This window comes from Gekko japonicus, unplaced genomic scaffold, assembly GCF_001447785.1.
Source record: "Gekko japonicus isolate JY-2015 unplaced genomic scaffold, Gekko_japonicus_V1.1 scaffold812, whole genome shotgun sequence".
Taxonomy (NCBI): Eukaryota; Metazoa; Chordata; class Lepidosauria; order Squamata; family Gekkonidae; genus Gekko; species Gekko japonicus.
The window spans coordinates 772895-791279 of record NW_015176474.1 but is presented as its reverse complement, the minus strand read 5'-3'; the positions used below and the strand labels follow the sequence as shown (position 1 = coordinate 791279).

Below are 18385 nucleotides of genomic sequence, written 5' to 3'. Positions count from 1 at the left end.
TCCCTCCCTCCCTCCCTCCCTCCCTCCAGAATGCGTACAAGAACAAGACTTAGATGTTTCTTACAGCATGGCTGCACATTTGAATAATATTGTAGGGAACTGACTGGGTAGGTTCATCAATGGCTACTAGCCCTGATGAGTAAAGGGAAACTCCTGGGGTTGCCAGCATGAGGCTGGCAACCAGTGAGATACTCAGTGGTAGGGGGTCACTGGAAGCATACGTAGTTGACGTCACAACGATGTCACTTCTGGGACAACCTTACAGCACCAGCAGTCCCCACCCCATTTTTTCCCACCATCCAGCTGAGTGTCAACAAGAGCTGCCAGTGGGGGGTGGGAGATCTGCCACGGGGGAGACGTAGCATCACTCGAGCCTCCATATTCAGTTCTAGGAAGCAACATCTGGAAAGGGCCTTGGTCTTTGGGCCCTGTTTGTTTGGCCGTCCATGGCAGCTGGTTGGCCACTGTGCAACACAAGATGCTGGCCTAGATGGACTACTGGTCTGATTCAGCAGGGCTGTTCTGTTCTTAATTCTCCACATTTATTGCTGAATTATTTGAAGTGTAGTTTCTTTAGAACTGAAAATATGTTGAAAGAGGCCTCTCATCTTGGGGTGGGCAGAAACACTTACTTTGTTCTACTGCTGTTTGGTTGTCAGGTTTTAGAAACAATTTTTTTAAATCCTACAAATCATGTTCACCTGAGGTAAAATTTGGGATGATGAGACCACCATAAGCAGGAATCCCTTTTCCAAACTGTGTTCAACTTCTTGAAAAACTATTGTCTGTCTACTTTCACATGGCCAGCAGTTTATAATACTTTGTGAAAAATTTAATAAAATATTAATAAGAAAAATATATATATACTGTTTTGCTTATTCCATGGCCCATTTTACAGACACACATTGATTTCACACAGTGTGAAAGCAGTGAATGATTATATGACAGACAACACTTTGCTGCTTGGGAAGACATTTTAGGAGGACATCACCCTATGCTTGCTCATTGAAAGTACAAGACATGAAGATTTACCTTCATATCCAGCATACAGAACAGAAATGAATTTATAAGATCAATCAGCAGTAGCCTGCATTTGGTAGTGTTAATTCCTAGTGCCTCAATATGAATTTTGATTCTTTTTTACATTTGTGTCTCACACTGATGGATTAATACTTTTGTATTCCCCCTTAATTTGTATTCCCCCTTCTTCCAAGAAGCTCAGGATGCTACAAAGGGGAATTATCCTTGTTTCCCTCACAACGTCCCTGTGAGGTAGGTTGAGAGATAAAAATTTGCCTACACCTCCCCCCCCCCAGCCAGAAGCTTCATGTATGGGTGGAGATAAGAAAGGAAGTATTGCACATATTTCAGGTTTTTTCCCCTTGGGAAATATGTTGCCCTGACATGGTTTCAAAATTTCTAGAAATGTTACATATCCAGATCTGATGCCAAAACGTTGTTCAGCACTAATGATATTGTTTAAATCAATCTAAATTATCCTCAAATTCTCCTTAAATCAGCAAATGAATGAATTTTCTGTTACTGAAGTTTCATGGTTCTGTCTTCAACAGTATTGTTTCAGAGGCAGAATTCCTTCAGCTGAGAAGACACATAAGTGTGGGTATTTGGCACTACATGTAAGAGTTTTAATCTTAAAGTGTATGTAGCATAACTATTTACTCTTAAGGATCCCTCTCTCTTTCTCAGGAAGTGGCCAGACTGATTTTGGGCCACAGTTGAAGTCTATGAACAAACACCTCTTCACAGTCGTAGCCTGGGACCCTCGGGGATATGGAAAATCTATCCCCCCAGTTCGAGATTTTCCTCCTGATTTTTTTGAAAGAGATGCAAAGGATGCTGTTGACTTGATGCAGGTACATTTCTTCTGCGATAAAGAATTGATCTTTTGAAATAGGCTTCTGAAAATTGGCTATCTTCCTCCTGCATTTGGAGGAGACAGATCACAGGGTAAGAAAATCTGAGACCAGGTACACCTTAAAAATCAAAAGAATTTTCCAGGATATAAGCTTTCATAAATCAGAAGATGAAGTGAACTTTGGCTAATGAAAGCTTATATCCTGGAAAATTTTGTTGATTTTAAGGTGCTACTGAAATAAAATTTTGATCTGCTACTACAGACTAACATAGCTACCCATCTGGAACTGTCTTTATGGTAAGAATGGTGATGAAAGGAAGCCCCAATAATACTTTTCCAGGGGTCATTTTGTAGAAAAAGAGGTGCAGGAGCTCATTAGCATAAGTTATTTGCATATGCCACACCCCCTGACATCACTGGAAGTGTGTCAGAAGGCAACACCCACCTTCTGGCTCCACTGGACTGTTTTGGATTGGTAGTTATTGAGGGGGGGGGGCGTGCAGATCTGTCCTCACAGCGGAGGGAGAGCTTGTACCTGAATAAAACTTGGTCTTAAAGGTGCCACTGGACTGTTTTGGACCGGGTGGGCCGGGGGGGGGGCTCTGCAACTTACCTGGCTGCTTCTTGCTCTGACTGAGGGCTGCTGGGAGCAGGGGGTGGGGCTTGTTGCATGTGCCTGCCCCCTGGGCTCTTTACTGCTGGAGCTCTGCTCCTGTGCGCTCCTGCAGGAAATGACCCCTGCAGTTTTCACTCTTTTAAGTTTCCTCTGCTCTTTCTTTGCACATGAATAGGTCCATTATAGGTCATGTGCAGTTTGAATTTACTGTGTTGAGACCTGAAGAACCCAGCCAATAACCCTTTTGTATTTTTAGCCTTAAAACCCAAGGGGAAATATTTAACTCTTCCCCACTCCATATATATTTCTGAGCCGGCACAAAGGTATGCATATGGGAATCCCCATAATACATTCTAGTACCCTCCTTCTCACCCTGTCTCCTACCACTGTGCATCACCATTATCTGGGGTTGGAGGCCTTTCAGTACCTTCCACACAAGCACTCAGCAGGCTGTCTGTTCCCCAGGGCTGCTTGTGTAGAATACACAGCAAAATTAACCACAAGAACTGTGACAGCACAAGGGAATAGATCTTGTGTATTGAGTATTTTTTCTTTTATTTGTCTCATTTATACCCCGCCCTCCCCGCAAAGCAGGCTCAGTATGATCTTGTCTACAGTCCTGGTAAACTCAGTGGGCAGAGCATAGCCCAACTTAAGCACTTTTAAACCCCTTTCATTTGATGTTGCTCCTGAAGAAATATCTGCCTTGAGATAAAACCGTTCAGTGGTTCCACTTAGCTGATTTCCCACCCCCCACCCCCGTTCTTTTTTCGCTGTACTAAACAAGGCACTGAAGTTTCAGAAGTTCTCCCTATTAGGATGGAGTGATGGTGGAATAACAGCACTCATCGCTGCAGCAAAGTATCCACATCTTATCCACAAGATGGTGGTTTGGGGAGCCAATGCCAGTGTTACGGCAGAGGATGTGAAACTTTACAGCGGTAAGTAGCGGGAGAATGAAGGCAGTGCATAGTCTTGAGTCTTCTTTTCTGAATAACCGGAAACATTTCAGAAATTGAAATAATATGAACTAGAATAAGTCACTGTTTTTTCATACACATTGGAAAAGGTTTGACTTTTACTCAGCTGAGTTCCTTCATATGCAAATGTACTGCAGGAAAGAGTACTCCAGTGTACTTACAATCTAATGTTCTAGCGTAAGCAAACTGGTATTTATTACATTATTTAAACTTACCTACAAAACGTGGAGCGCTTATTTGATGATATTACAATGCTCAGATGGGCGTTTTACAAATACATTGGGGAAGGCATTAATGTACAGATTCTATTAATATTCTAGCTATCCGGGATGTTTCCAAATGGAGTGAAAAAGCCAGAAAACCAATGGAAGAAATGTATGGATATGAATACTTTTCGAGAACCTGTGAAGCCTGGGTGGATGGAATCTCTCAACTTATGCACAACCCAAATGGTAAGAAATCTCATGGCATAAAACTGGAATAGCAGTTGATGAGGTTTAGCCTGTGCCTATGCAAAACCTGGGCTGCATTTCAGTTTATTTCACCATTATTAAAAAACCTTCATTTTTATCACATTTCCTTCTTATGGAATTGTCATTTTTTAAAAACAGAGTAGAGATGAAAGGGCAACAAAATAACAAACGAGGTGCAATGTAAGGAAGCACGTTGGGATAGTTTAAAAACAAACATATTTTTCGTTTAATGATATAAATAAAAATAACAACCCCCCCTATATATCTACTATAAATATACATTCCTCTCCCCTCCATTATGTTCCTTCTTCTGATCACTAGTCAGGTGTTAGTTTTACTTCATATACAAATTTATGAGATCAGAATGGATGATGTCTAAAGTCTTAACGAGACATAACTTTCCCCTCAACTTCCCCTCATGTGCACTTACAGGCACTCCTAAGTGCTGTGTTCCTCAGGTTAGACCCAGAGAGAGAGAGATGGAGTTTGGGGCCTTGTGGAACACTTTGTCCAAGGAGGTCAGGAAAGTTCCCACTCTCCTGGCTTTGTGCAAACTATGCAAAACTGAACTATTCAAGAGGGCTTTTCTGCACACTGCACAAAATGGTTTTTACAAACTTGCTTGGATAAATGATTAGGGACTGTGGGTCTATACTAGGGATGGGCACGAACCTCGTCATGAACCTAATCTCATGACGAGCCTCACCCAGTTCACGGTTCGTGAGCTGAGGGTTGTGCTACTGCATAAATTAGTTTGCTCTGGAGCCCTCCTTCCTGAGCGAAGACGAAAATGTGTGAGCCGGAGGCTAAAAAACTGTGAGCTAGCTCACACTAACTCAGCTTAGAGGGGACACTGGATGGAGGTAAACGTGGCTTTATTGGTCAATGGTAATTGCGAATGTGGCTCTTCAGCTGCCGAGTGAGTACCACTGCCCTAGATCCTGTCATTACAGAGATATAAGGGGAAAGGCAGGGGTCCCAACCCGTTTTTGAACCTGCAGGTACCTTTGGAATTTTGAGGGGTAGAGAGCACCACCCCAAAATGGCTGCCACAGGAGGCAGAGGTAAATGGAATACCCCCGTCACACCTCCTGTGAAGAAGGAACACCTCAAGAGGAAAATGGAACCATACAGTGACTAAGGAAAGCACAGGTGCTTACCAGTCCTTCTGATAACAAGCCCTGCCCACCTTCTGAAAAGTTCAGTGGGTGCTGGCCGGTGCCAGTGTGCCCTGGGCTAGAGACCTTTTTTAAAAACAAAAGCTGGGAATTCAGACATGATACAGACAGTATTCCCTCTAGGCTGAGTTAGTGTGAGGTAGCTCACAGTTCTTTAGCCTCCGGCTCGCACATTTTTGTCTTAGCTCAGGAAGGAAGGCTCGAGAGCAAACTAATTTATGCAGTAGCCAAATTGCTCGCTCACAACTTTAATGCCAGTAGCTCACAAAGTAGAACTTTTGCTCACAAAACTCCACAGCTTAGAGGGAGTACTGGATACATTATTGTTATGGGGAAATGGGGAAAGGCCTGGTGGTAGCCCCAGGGGGGTGGCCACTGCTGGGGGCCTGGGAAAGGGAAACTATGGGGAAACCTGCCATGTGGCAGCCCTGCTGCTACTGTGCCGTATTGGCAGCTCCAGCTGCAATGGGGTTAACCTACACAAGCCTGTCCCTGTCTGGAAAACACCCTAGAGATGCAGCTGATAAAGCAGCAGAAGGACTGGGACAGTGGTGCTGTGTGTGGGTTAGGGTTAGCTCCGTTCTTCCTTTCAGCACTGTCTCCCTGGTGTGAAATATGCTCCTCCCAGCCACTTTAAGCCCCAGAAGACAAAAAAAAATACTGATATGCCTGTGTCCTTTCTCTCTCACTTGGGGCTTAAAGCAACGCAGTGAGGAGCCCTCCCCACCCGTTGGCTCAGTCTTGCTCTGTATCTTTTTTCTCTTCCCTCCTGCACTGCTTTTTGCCACTCATACAACTATCATATGAGGCATGGAGTGAAAGGTAGTTTAAAACATGCTGCCTTTGAGGGGCAAGAAGCTTTAAGCCCTATTGATGATTAAATGATAGTAGAAAATAGATAAATGTATAAGAATAACACTTGAAGGATAAGTTACCTGTGGATATGAATAAGGGGAAAAGGAGGTATGGAGAAAATTTAAGAATTGGGCTGGAGGTTGGAGCACTGTGGGAAGCCGAGAAGGGGGGGGAAAGGGAGGAGGGATGGATATATAACTGTATAAGTTTTGAAGTATGTTTGAACTTTTTTTACTATATCCTAATAAATTGTCTTTGAAAAAAGAAGAAGCTTTAAGCCCTGTGAGTATGTATGTATGTATATCTATATCTATCTATTCAATTTATACCCCACCCTATCCCACAAGTGGGCTCAGGGCAGCTTACAACATGCAGTCCATAAAACAATAAAAGCAATAAAACAGTCGATGGCACAATAGACAATATCATCAGACCCCATGCCCCTCATCTCAGGTGAATATAGGTGCTCCAGTGCCCAATAATATTATCCGACAGCAGGCACTGGAAGAGGGGCCATAAATAATCAGGGGAACATCTCTCCTGTCCCACCCACTCCTTCTTGGCCTAGCTGTATTAACAAGAACAGACAGCACAAGACTGAAATGGATTCCTTCTTCCTAGTAACTTGCATCTTCATCTGAAAGTTTATATTCACTGATAATATTCAATTTACATTTAATAAATATAAAACCACACAAATTACAAGTAGTCCAAATAACTTGAATTTAGCCACAGATGTTCCAGAAGAACATTAAAGTCTGCCGGACTAGACCAGTGGTCTGTCTAGTCTAGCATACTGTTTCATACAGTAGCCAAACAGTGGCCTTAGAAGCAAGGCACAGAGGCTGAGGCCCTCTCCTACTGCTGCCTCTGGATATGGAGGCTTTCAAGCCAAACTTGGGGCCTCCCCAGTAACGTTCTGTATATTTTTACTTTAACCACACTGTAGCACTACATCTGCATTAGGGCACAATTTCTGTGTTACCCAGATTACCCTTGCAACTATGGTTTGCATCTAAAGTATACAGACCTGGTCACAAGGGAGTCTGGTTCTCTTGTGTTTTAGTGCCTAGTGCTTTAGGTTAGTTTTAGTGGCATTGAAGATAAGATGCTACACTGTGGACAAAGCCCAGAGCATACTCCTCATCTCTTAACCATGTTTAGGAGCCCAATAATAGGAACCAGGCCAGAGTGCCATCAAAACAGTGCTCCCCAGGAATTATAGACCAACCAGTGTAGCCCAGAGGTGCTGCCTTACTCTAGGGTAGCCCCAACAGCATGGGCAGCCCACATTCTAACCTGAAGTAGAGACCCACAAGCTCAGGCCAAGGAAGGCACTCCTGCTTCTGAAACATGGAGCAAGCCATAGCTCTGGAAAAGGCTCTCCATTTTCAGGTGGCATAAAGGCATCCCTCAGAGCAAAACTCCAGTCTTCCCCCCACCACCACCCAGAAAGGTATGCCTATGAAACAATGGCAGTTCCACCAGGTAAAGTATCTACATTTCTAAAGGCTATTCAAAGGCCACCTGGCAAATGGCCCTTCGTCTCCAGAACTTCACCCAGCCCTTTTTTATGCACCTATGTCTACATGAGAATCCTTTGTCTTCACAATTATCTTTCCTGCTCCTTCCCTCAAGGTACTGAGATAAACCAATCATACATTCAAATGTTTAGTGATCCTTCCTGACGCTAATCAGAGACTCATCTCCCACCTTTTGTATAACCCTGGGAACCTTTTCAACCTGCCTTGACTGAACCATTAGTGTTCAGAAAACCCATTCAACTAGCCACCCAGCACCTGGTTAAACCCATCAATGCTATTGTTAATCCAGGCTCTGCCCTTCTAGAACCTCATTAGTCACACCTAGGTCTGGCTCTTTCTGATGCCGGACCTCCTGGGACCCATGATTGGCCCAGGTAATCTTTTGTCTTCACCTGGGGTAAGCCCCTCAAGACCTCCCATTGGTCAGCACTGTTTTCCAATGTCTATATCCATCAGAGCACATAGCCTCAGATTTTGTGTGTTTGCCGCTGATGCCAACTGGCAGTTCGTCCCCAAACTTTGGTTTGGGCCATAATCTCATCTCCACGGACCCCTGCACATCTGGACAGCTTGTATTACCTTGTAACTGACCCCTCTGTTTGCTATCAGTTACCTCTGCTTTCTTAGTTCTGTATTGCTTGCTGTTTTTGAATGCTTAGTCTGCTTGTAATTAGGGAAATCCTTTAATAAAAACTATTTAATTTACTCATCAAATCTGGAGTCTTCCTATTGTACCGGACCTTGGCATACAATTGGTGTGCAGTCCCTGTACCCCTCTGGTCTTTCCTGCCGCATAGCTAATTTCCCCAAACAATGAGGCAGGCCATTGGTGGAAACACCAGGAGCTGGAATTAGAAAAACTCTGAACCCTAAAATAATCGTAGGACTGTCCAAACCCATACCTCTCTCTAACAGCTTGTTGAACAGTGTGGGAGGGAAGTGGCACACTGCCAAATTGCAGCATTCCTGTTTTCCAGTTTAGTGTTACCATCTTAAGTACAAATGAAGGTTGCCTACCTCTCCTTCTCCATCTCACAAGTCAATCATTGCCAGTTTTAGTTAAAAAGCAATCAAAATTCAGTGCTAGTTTCTGCCTTGGAAAAGCTTTCCATCCAAGGACATCCAAAGTGCCTTTTCTGTGGCCACTGCATTCCATTTGTTAAGGACAGGGAAGCTAACAATGTACTCCTAAGAAAAGTGACATCCTTCTCAGCCCACTGATTTCACCGTGGATTGAGAAAGGGTATAAGTCTTGTTTAGGAACGCACACAGCAGACATTATCATTAGCCGTGTTTTAATTTCTTGATTCTCCCTTGCTAAAAAACCTCCAGGGTTTGGAGCCTTCTGGGAGCTCCTCAGAAATTAGTCTACTGCATTTTTGAATTTTAAGAAGTTTAGCATTAATACAGTGTAAAACTTTTGGCAGTGGCACAATTTTTTAAAAAACCCCAAACTAGCCAAATATGCATTTCTAATTCTTCTGTTTTGATATACTGAGTGGATATATTCTTGAATCAGGTTTATCTTATTGCAGCACCCTGTCACTATCGGCTAGAGTGCATCCAAACTTCAAAGGCTAAAGGCTGGTAACAAAAGCACCCCCAGCATAAAATTCCATCAAATTAAGGTTCTCCAAAGTATTAAATGAGAGGGGGGAAAACAAGATTATCAGCTCTCGTTGTTAACTTTCCCCCCCTATCAAGTCACAGCCCACTTACAGCAAACGAAAGTGTTTTCAAGGCAAGAGATGTTCAGAGGTGGTTTGCCATTGCCTGCCTCTGTGTAGCAATTTTGGTATTCCTCAGTGGTCTCCCATCCAAATACTGACCAGGGCCAATTCTGTTTACCCATGCTCAGATTGTTAGTCTACATTACAATTATTACACCTTATGAAGAAATGAAAAACCTTGATGGATGACTGATGAAACTCTTAAAATTGCAAAGACCGACAAGAAGCAAAAGTAAAAGGTGACAGAAATGGAATCAGAAATCTAAATGTGGCAGTCCAGTGACTTGCACAGAGACAGAGAGAACTATGATAATAACCATGTAAAGAAATAGAACAAAACAACAAAAAAGGAAGAATAAGAGATCTGTTCCACAAGATCCAAGAAATAAAAATGAAAATTTAAACCATGGCTAGGAAAGCTGAAAGATCAATATGGAATTACATTAACTGAATAGGACAAAATAAAGAAAATATGGGAACAATACACTGAAGAACTGTACAGAAGACATGAAAGGATGACAAATTAATTCAAAGAAGAATCTTTTGAAGCACCACCTACAGTTTTAAAAATTGAAATGAAAGCTATACTGACAGCAGTTGGGAAAAACCAGGAGTAGAGGGGACATTAGTAGAACTATCTCAAGCTCCAGAAACTGAGTCCATCAGAATCTTAACAAGAATATGCCAACAAATATAGAAAACAAAACAAAAGCACTCCATCTACATTCCAATTCTGAAAAAGGGAGATGTCAAAGATTGCAGCAACTATCAGATGATCACATTAATTTCTCACGCAAGTTGTGATGCTCAAAATCTTACAACAAACATTTTTACCATATATGGAATGACAAATGCCAGATGTTCAAGCTGGAATCAGAAAAGGAAGAGGGACTGGAGATCATACTGCGAATTTACATTGGTTATTGGAGCATACAAGAAAATTAGCTTGTGTTTCCTAGATTACAGCAAAGCTTTTGATAGTATAGATCATGGAAAGCTATGCTTGGTTTTAAAAGAAATGGGTGTGTCACAATATCTGATTATTTTGATGTGCAACCTATACTCTGGACTAGGGGTGTGTGTAAAAAAAATCAGTATTTTTCAGGTTTGGGTATATTGAATCTGAAAAAGATCAACATTTTCTGATATTCCCAAATCCCAATATTAAGTTAACCTGAAACTCTGCCCCCCCCACTTTCTCTCCCACAGGTAGTATCTGTCAAACTTTACTGCCTTATATTAAGTGCCCAACATTAATAATCCATGGAGAGAAAGACCCTCTGGTGCCACGCTTTCACCCTGAGTACCTACACAAGCATATCAAAGAGTCACAGTAAGTTAACCACTTAATTTCATGATGTTTTAAAACCATTGCAAAGAGATGTTATGCTCTTCATAGTCTTATGTAGCCAAGAATCCATTTTGAGGACTACTTTTAGGATCTCTTTGTAGTTCTAGTTGGGAGAGAATAACCCAGTGTTGTGCCTGAATACTTGTCTATTGCTGCTTTCTGATGTTCCATATGGGTCTTCTGGAAGAACCCAGATACCATTTGCCTACCAAGTCAACCTGGAGCTCCCTTCAAACAGCTCAGTGCCTATTTTCCCCATTGCTAATCTCAGTATTGGTCTAAGTAACATGAGTATCTTTTTCTGCCCTGGGCACAAGTATTAGGAAGCACAGGAATAATTTTACAGATTATTCATTTTGAAGAGATAAATTCTATGGAACAGTTTATGGAGAGAGTTCACCACTGGTGTGCTAATCAGAGTAAAAATAAGCTGGGTTAAAGAATGTTTTGGTGGTTTTGCTTGGAGACATTGGGTTGGATCCAGCAAGCGTTTCACTCCCCTCCCATTCTCCTCCTTACTACCCAGCTGCATTATTTCACTAAAATTATATTTGTGTACTACATATTGCTGCAGCTATTGTACTAATGGCTTGTGGAAGTGGAACTGCTCTAAGTTTTATTTTCTGCTCAATCATTACTGGATCCACCCCAAACAATTGTTTATGGGTCGGAGAAAAAACCTTCATGGAACACCCCAGCTTCCAAATCAGCATGCTGAAGATGGGAGTCATAGACCTGTTTGCAGCTTCACTGTAGTTGTATTGACAGAAGTTCTGAAGAGCAGAGAGTGTGCAGCTCTCAGTGTTTTGAATAGGGTTATGTGATAATTTTGTTCCCTTCCTTCACTTCCAAAGGCCTTAATACATTGACTTGCCCTTACTCCAAAGCCAGGCCTTGAGCAATAGTGGCATAGTATTTGAAGCAGCTGAACAGAAACCATGACAGATTGTCATTGTTGCAGTAGACTACAACCAAGATCTTCATTATGTCAGTGTTGTCAGTCATCCAGTTAATTCTGGACTGCACTTGAGACACAATTACAAGGGTCTTTATCTAAGGTCACACTACTCACTACTGTTGTATCTAAGGTCACACTACTGTTGTGTACACCAAGAACTAACTCACCACTTGTCTTTTTCAGGTTGCATTTTATGCCTGAAGGAAAACATAATCTACACCTACGTTTTGCTGAGGAATTTAACAGACTGGTAGAAAGATTTCTTCTGTAGGATGCTTGCTTACTGTTTAGGCATAAGCCTACCTTTATTCCTAGTAAGAGTGCCCATATGACTCATACCTAGGGGTTGCCAGTTGCGTGTTGGGAAATACCTGGAGTTTTTGGGGGGTGGAGCCTCGGGGGGGGGGTTGAGACATAATGCCACGGAGTCCAACTTCCAAAGTGACCATTTTCTCCTGGTGAACATTTCTCAGTTACTTGGAGATCAGTTGTAATAGTGGGAGATTTCCATCCACTACCTGGAGATTGGCAACTCTAGTCATACTTAAGGGATGGAGGGTGGGGTAAGAAATCAAATGTCTTTGTCTTTCACTGCCACGGGGGTCAATGAAGTCTTCCTGTACCAAGTGGCTTGGTGTACAAACGAAGCTGTCTTGTTTCTTTGACAAAACAAGAATTAAACTATGAGACTGGAAGTGCATCCTTGAATTGAACTGTGTGCCAAAAGTCTTGAAGAACACACCAAACAGGAATTACTCAGAACACATGCCTTTATATAGAGTCCTCAAAATTAACCATCACACAAAAGTCATCAGAATAAATTGGATTATGGCAGTTACAGAGATCCTTGGTGAGACTGCACAGAACACAGAAAATGCCAACAGAAACACAGCCACAGAAAGCATGCTTCATCCTGGCCATCAGAACCTGACCTAGGCTATGAGTATGCCCCCCCCCCCCACTGGTTTTTAAGCATACCTTCCCTGTCTTTCACAAAGCTAGGTCCACTTTTCAGTTGAAGGACCACTGCTAAAGAGAATTCAGATACAGTTTTGAACACAGGCCACTTAGATATTTTTTAAAAAAACTTCCAGAAATATAACCCCCATTGTACTAAAAAAAAAACACACCTACAACTGTACAGCCAGAAAGCAACCACTTTTTATCATATGAAAGGTGGGATTTATTTTATGAGATCACTTTTGATGTGCAGCTCCTGACAGGAAGGGGGGAGGAATCTCTTAATGAGGCAAGTGAAATTGAGGTACTCGCATCATTTGAGCAATCCAAAGGGGCTGCCTTTTATCTTCAGTATTTGCAATTAAAAATGAACATCATAACACATAAATTAGATTGCAAATATAAACACTTCTACACTGTGCATTGTGAAAACACAAGGAAAATAGAAAGGGTAATAACCAAAATAAATTTTACATAAATCTTACGTAGAAATTCATTAGCTTTTCCTCATACTTGCAAAAATCATTTTATGGTAAAAGAGGGAGTTCTCAAACCTACCAGGAAGCAACCAAATAAATAATTCTGGTTTAGCCTTTGGATTAGGGCCAAGACATTTTCTTTCTACAGATGGCTTAAACAAGCTGATTTTAACCCAATAAATGGGCAGGTTACAACCCTAGTATCCGGGGTGGAAAACAGCTTTATTTTATTTACCTGTAGGGGATCCACCTTAAACCACTGAGCCAATATTTACAAAAATTTAAAAACATAGAGAGGTCACAAAAACTGTTGACAGGGCAACAGTAAAAAAAGCACCAATCAAAAATTGAAGCATGCATTCTTGTAACTGATCAGAACCTTCCTCGACACTTGCCCAATTGCACTAAAACCTACTCAGATCCTAAGCCTCATCCTCCTCTCCTTCCTCTTCAAATTCACCTTGCTCGTCAGCAGTGGCATCTTGATATTGCTGGTATTCGGAGACCAGGTCATTCATGTTGCTCTCCGCCTCCGTGAACTCCATTTCATCCATGCCCTCGCCGGTGTACCAGTGCAAGAAGGCCTTGCGCCTGAACATGGCCGTGAACTGCTCCGAGATTCTCTTGAACAGCTCCTGGATGGCGGTGCTGTTGCCGATGAACGTGGCAGACATTTTGAGGCCCCGGGGTGGGATGTCACACACGGCCGTCTTCACGTTGTTGGGGATCCATTCCACAAAGTAGCTGCTGTTCTTGTTCTGGACGTTGAGCATCTGCTCATCCACTTCCTTCATGGACATCCTGCCCCGGAAAATGGCGGCCACCGTAAGGTAGCGGCCGTGGCGTGGGTCGCAGGCTGCCATCATGTTCTTGGAATCGAACATCTGCTGGGTGAGCTCCGGCACCGTGAGGGCACGATATTGCTGGCTGCCACGGCTCGTGAGGGGAGCGAAGCCGGGCATGAAGAAGTGCAGGCGAGGGAAAGGCACCATGTTGACGGCCAGTTTGCGAAGGTCAGCATTCAGCTGGCCAGGAAACCGGAGGCAGGTGGTCACCCCGCTCATGGTGGCAGAGACCAAATGGTTGAGATCCCCGTAGGTAGGAGTTGTCAGTTTCAGTGTGCGGAAGCAGATGTCGTACAAGGCCTCGTTGTCAATGCAGTAGGTTTCATCTGTGTTCTCCACCAGCTGGTGGACAGAAAGGGTGGCATTGTATGGCTCAACCACTGTGTCTGAGACCTTGGGAGATGGCATTACGCTGAACGTGTTCATGATGCGATCCGGGTACTCCTCCCTAATTTTGCTGATGAGAAGAGTTCCCATACCAGATCCGGTGCCGCCACCCAGGGAATGGGTCAGCTGGAAGCCCTGCAGGCAGTCGCAGCTCTCAGACTCCTTCCTTACCACATCCAACACAGAGTCTACAAGCTCGGCTCCCTCTGTGTAGTGGCCCTTGGCCCAGTTGTTCCCAGCACCACTCTGGCCTAGAGGAAGGAGAAAAATGCATCAGACACAATGATAAATTTCTCCTTTATTGGCCCATGATACTCACCTCTTGTGGTTGAACTAGTGATTCATGAACCTCTTCCTAGACACTGCCTACAAAGTATGGTTCTCTCTTCCCTCTAGCAACCAACTTGTCTTCATGCTTCCACATCATGATCTATCAGAGTTAAAGCCCAATGGTAAACATGTCCAACTTTGGAAAAAAGTCAGTTGGGCCAAAAGAATTTGAAGCATGAAGGTCAGCCAAGACCATGAAGACAGATTTTAGAGGTGTCAGAAGAAGAGATTTTGTGTAGGGTCACTAAGTATTTGTATGAGGTCATCTCGGTCACATGAAGTTGTCTTGCACTGTGTCAGACCACTGTTCTATCAAGGTCAGTACTGTCTACTCTGAATAGCTGGTCTCGGATAAACCTTTTAACTGGAAATGCTGGGGACTGGATTTGGGACCTTCAGACACTTTTTGCTGCTTAGCACATTTCTGCCATCTGACTCAGGGAAAAGCTTCCTACTTCCTCACTTGTAGTTACATTCACAAAGAGATTTTTGTCAAGTCTTGAATTCAGGGGTCTACAGAAGGACAGCAGAGATCGTTTTCATGCTAAGCAGCCGCATGCAAAGGCTTACATTTCTGCAGCAGCCGATTTACTCAAGGCAAAAACAAAGGCTCCCAGTAGCTGAAACAACCTTACGTACCGAAGACAAAGTTGTCGGGTCTAAATATCTGCCCGAAAGGTCCAGACCTGACAGAGTCCATTGTTCCAGGTTCCAAGTCAACCAGGATGGCACGAGGCACATACTTGTTACCTGAAGGAAGAACACAAGCTAATGTTACAGACACAGCCAACCTTGTTAAATGTCTGCCAGCTAATGTGCTCTTGGCAGCTTCAGCCTTATTCAGAGACGCGTATTGAATTGCTCTTGATGGAACAGCAAGTTTTTACATCTGTTCCCGTGAACAACAAAAAACATACCCATAACAGATCTTAGCTGGCAAATGATCAGTGTTATCCACTATACTAATGAAAGATCACACCACCGCAGAAAATAGGTTTCCGGCACCAGCTGCAGAATACTGACTTTAGCCGAGGTCTTTGGTTATGCTGGCAAGGTCTTGACCAAGAAGTACATTTCCTCAAGCATAGACAGGAGAACATGTAAACTTCAGCAAGTGAGGTTTTTCTGTAAGTACACTTGCTAGTGCCCCCGCCATTAGCTAACGCAGCTGTAACAGAAGCAGGGCAAAGACTTGACTAAAGCAGACGGTGGGATTTAACAGAAATGAGAGATGAATTGCTCCATTCATGGCCATTCAGTAGGAAGGCCTGCTATTCTTCCCCTTGCTGAGGAACATGGATTGATTACTAAAATAGTGGTACCCCCCTTTTTTTTTAGGTGAAGCCACTGAGATTAGATCCTGGATATTGAAAGAATAATATTGAACACATGCAAAATAATACGCAATATACTGTAACGACTGTACTGTATTGCAAAAACATGCAGTGACTGAAACTGAACTTTTAAATAGGAAATGTCTAATGTCTACCTAGGGAGGGGAGAAAAAGTATTCGTTTCCCATTCATCTCTCCAGTGACAGTAATGGGAAAGCGGTGCACTGGCTCAGAGTAAGCAATGCCGAGTGCTACTGATTCTAAGTGAAGCGGCTCAACAAAGGATTCCATGTGCTCCCTCTTCCCATCTGCAGTGTCATTCCACAACACAGCAAAGACTATTACAAATCAGCACAGCACTAAAAGCACCCTATTCAATATGAGGAAAAGACAGCAGGCACAGCTGGAAAATTTCACTGTATGCAAGCATTTGTAAAGTTGCTTTCCAAATTACAGAAATTCAGGATCTATGATAGCTTTCAATATTTAGAAACAACAGCACTGCTTTCTAGCCAGAAACGTCTCTCCTTAATAAGGGCTGTAATATTTAGTCAAGGGACCAATTTCCAAGTTTAATTGAAAGGTTTTTAATGTGTCCAATTTCATTAAAATCTATACATTTTAAAACATATTTTTTTAAAAAACTGTTCAAGAGAGGCTGTTATTTGCCCTCTCCTCCAGGAAGGATTATCTTTAGAGAGGTGCCCAACACACCATGTGGTCATCTACTGAGGGCCCTTTCCTAGTAGTTTGCAAAGGCAGGCAGAATGAAGAGTCATATTACCACCAGCCCACCAAGATACCCTGCAAGAAACAACTTCCTATTAATTCTAAGGACTGAGAAGCAGAGTTCCCTCTAAGCTGAGTTAGTGTGAGCTAGCTCACGGTTTTTTAGCTGCCGGCTCACACATTTTTGCCTTAGCTCAGGAAGGGTGGCTCCAGAGCAAACTAATTTGTGCAGCAGCCAAATCGCCGGCTCGCAACTTTAATGCCAGTAACAGCTCACAAAGTAGAATTTTTGCTCACAAGACTCTACAGCTTAGAGGAAGCATTGCTAGGAAGCCCTCGGGAAACCAAGGAAATGCGGAATTACCAGCCGCTTCATTGTAGTAGACGTTGATCCTCTCCAGCTGCAGGTCGCTGTCTCCGTGGTAGCTGCCGGTGGGGTCGATGCCGTGCTCGTCGCTGATGACCTCCCAGAACTGGAATAGGATCGCGGAGAGCCATGAGGCAGCCACTCGTGAAACGCGAAAGGGGCTGCTGCTGCTGCTGCCACGCCTTAGCCGCATCCAGCGGCCATGCCCACCTTCGACGGTGGCCACCGCCACCAGCGAAGGGCACCGAGGCAAAAACACACAGCCAAAGATGCCCCTTTTGCAGACACACCCGCCCCTCAACAGGTAGCACTATTGTTTGTTTTTAAAGCTTCATTATTTCCAGAAAGCACGGGGGGGGGGGGGGGGGGGAGAGAAAATGTAAAGCCCGGATTGCGTCAAGGCGCTTGTGGCTTTTACGACCTGCGCGCACGCCGCCCTCCCGGTAGAACTGCTCCGACTTGCAGAGTGCAAGCTCAGCAACAGGGCGAGGCAACCGCAGCCTGCGATGATAGCAGCCGGATTCTTGCACCAGCGACTAAGGGGAGTGACGGGGCAGAAAAGGCGTCCAACCAACACGGGAATAAGAGGTTCATAGGAAAAATATCCCCCCCCCTCCTTCTCAAGATGGAGAAGGGAGGCCCTCGATTGTCAGCCACACGAGATGGTACTAAGGGAGCGAGAAAGACGGGGGGAGGGGGAGCGGCATGGTAATAGGATGCTTTGCAAGGAGAGGAAGAAACACCGGCAGGCGGAAACCCCCCCCCCCCAAATAAAGAGGGCTTTTGATTAGACGCAGGGTGCCCAAAAAAGAAAAGAAAAAAATCAACCCTAGAGAGGCGGCCCCGGCCACCGCGCGCCTGCCGCCACCGCCCTCTTTTCCAAGGGATGTTGCCGTATTCCCACGCCCTGCAACAAGGCAGGCAGGCAGGAAGGCACACCCCTCCCCCCTTTACCTTGGCTCCGATCTGGTTCCCGCACTGGCCTGCTTGGATGTGCACGATCTCACGCATGGCTGCTGTTGAGACAGATTCTCTCTCGCCCCTCTAGCAGTGCGCAACCTCCCGCAGCCCCCGACACCAGCGGCTGAGAACTGGGCGCGCCGTTCCACCGGCCTCCCTTATAGGGAGCTGCGTCGCTCCGCCCCGTCCATTCATTCCGGGGCGCCGGCTGGATCCTTCGGTGGGGCGGGGCCACAGGGAGAGCTGGACCTCCATTGTCTCCGGCGAGGAGGCGAGGGCCGAGGAGCTCGACTCTTCTCCCGCCCACGCGGAGTGCCTCTGGCGCTTCCAGCCCGCGTTCCTCTTAGGGCGAGGAAGAGGCCGTGTTGGACGAACACCTGCTTTTTGCATGCGGGGAAACCCACGCTCAGCTGTAGGGCGGCGGGTGACACAG

The 18385-nt window shown here is 44.4% G+C and overlaps 2 protein-coding genes across 2 annotated transcripts in view; one reads left to right on the top strand and one right to left on the bottom strand.

Moving 5' to 3' along the window:
• BPHL (biphenyl hydrolase-like (serine hydrolase)) overlaps positions 1-11959 on the top strand; it is a 15560-nt gene extending 3601 nt beyond the window's left edge. Inside the window, exons 3-7 of the mRNA XM_015427172.1 lie at positions 1708-1874; positions 3280-3433; positions 3793-3924; positions 10462-10585; positions 11745-11959. Coding sequence (XP_015282658.1) covers positions 1708-1874; positions 3280-3433; positions 3793-3924; positions 10462-10585; positions 11745-11832 — 665 coding nt within the window. The 3' untranslated portion in view covers positions 11833-11959. The remainder of the gene's footprint in view (positions 1-1707; positions 1875-3279; positions 3434-3792; positions 3925-10461; positions 10586-11744) is intronic.
• A 374-nt stretch (positions 11960-12333) lies between these two features.
• Positions 12334-18095, bottom strand: LOC107123842 (tubulin beta-1 chain). Its single transcript, XM_015427183.1, has 4 exons — positions 17947-18095; positions 16990-17098; positions 15202-15312; positions 12334-14483 (listed from the first exon to the last, which is right to left on the bottom strand). The coding sequence occupies exons 1-4, from the start codon at positions 18001-18003 to the stop codon at positions 13423-13425; spliced, it is 1338 nt and encodes a 445-aa protein (XP_015282669.1). The 5' UTR covers positions 18004-18095; the 3' UTR covers positions 12334-13422.
• Between the last annotated feature and the right edge of the window lie 290 nt (positions 18096-18385).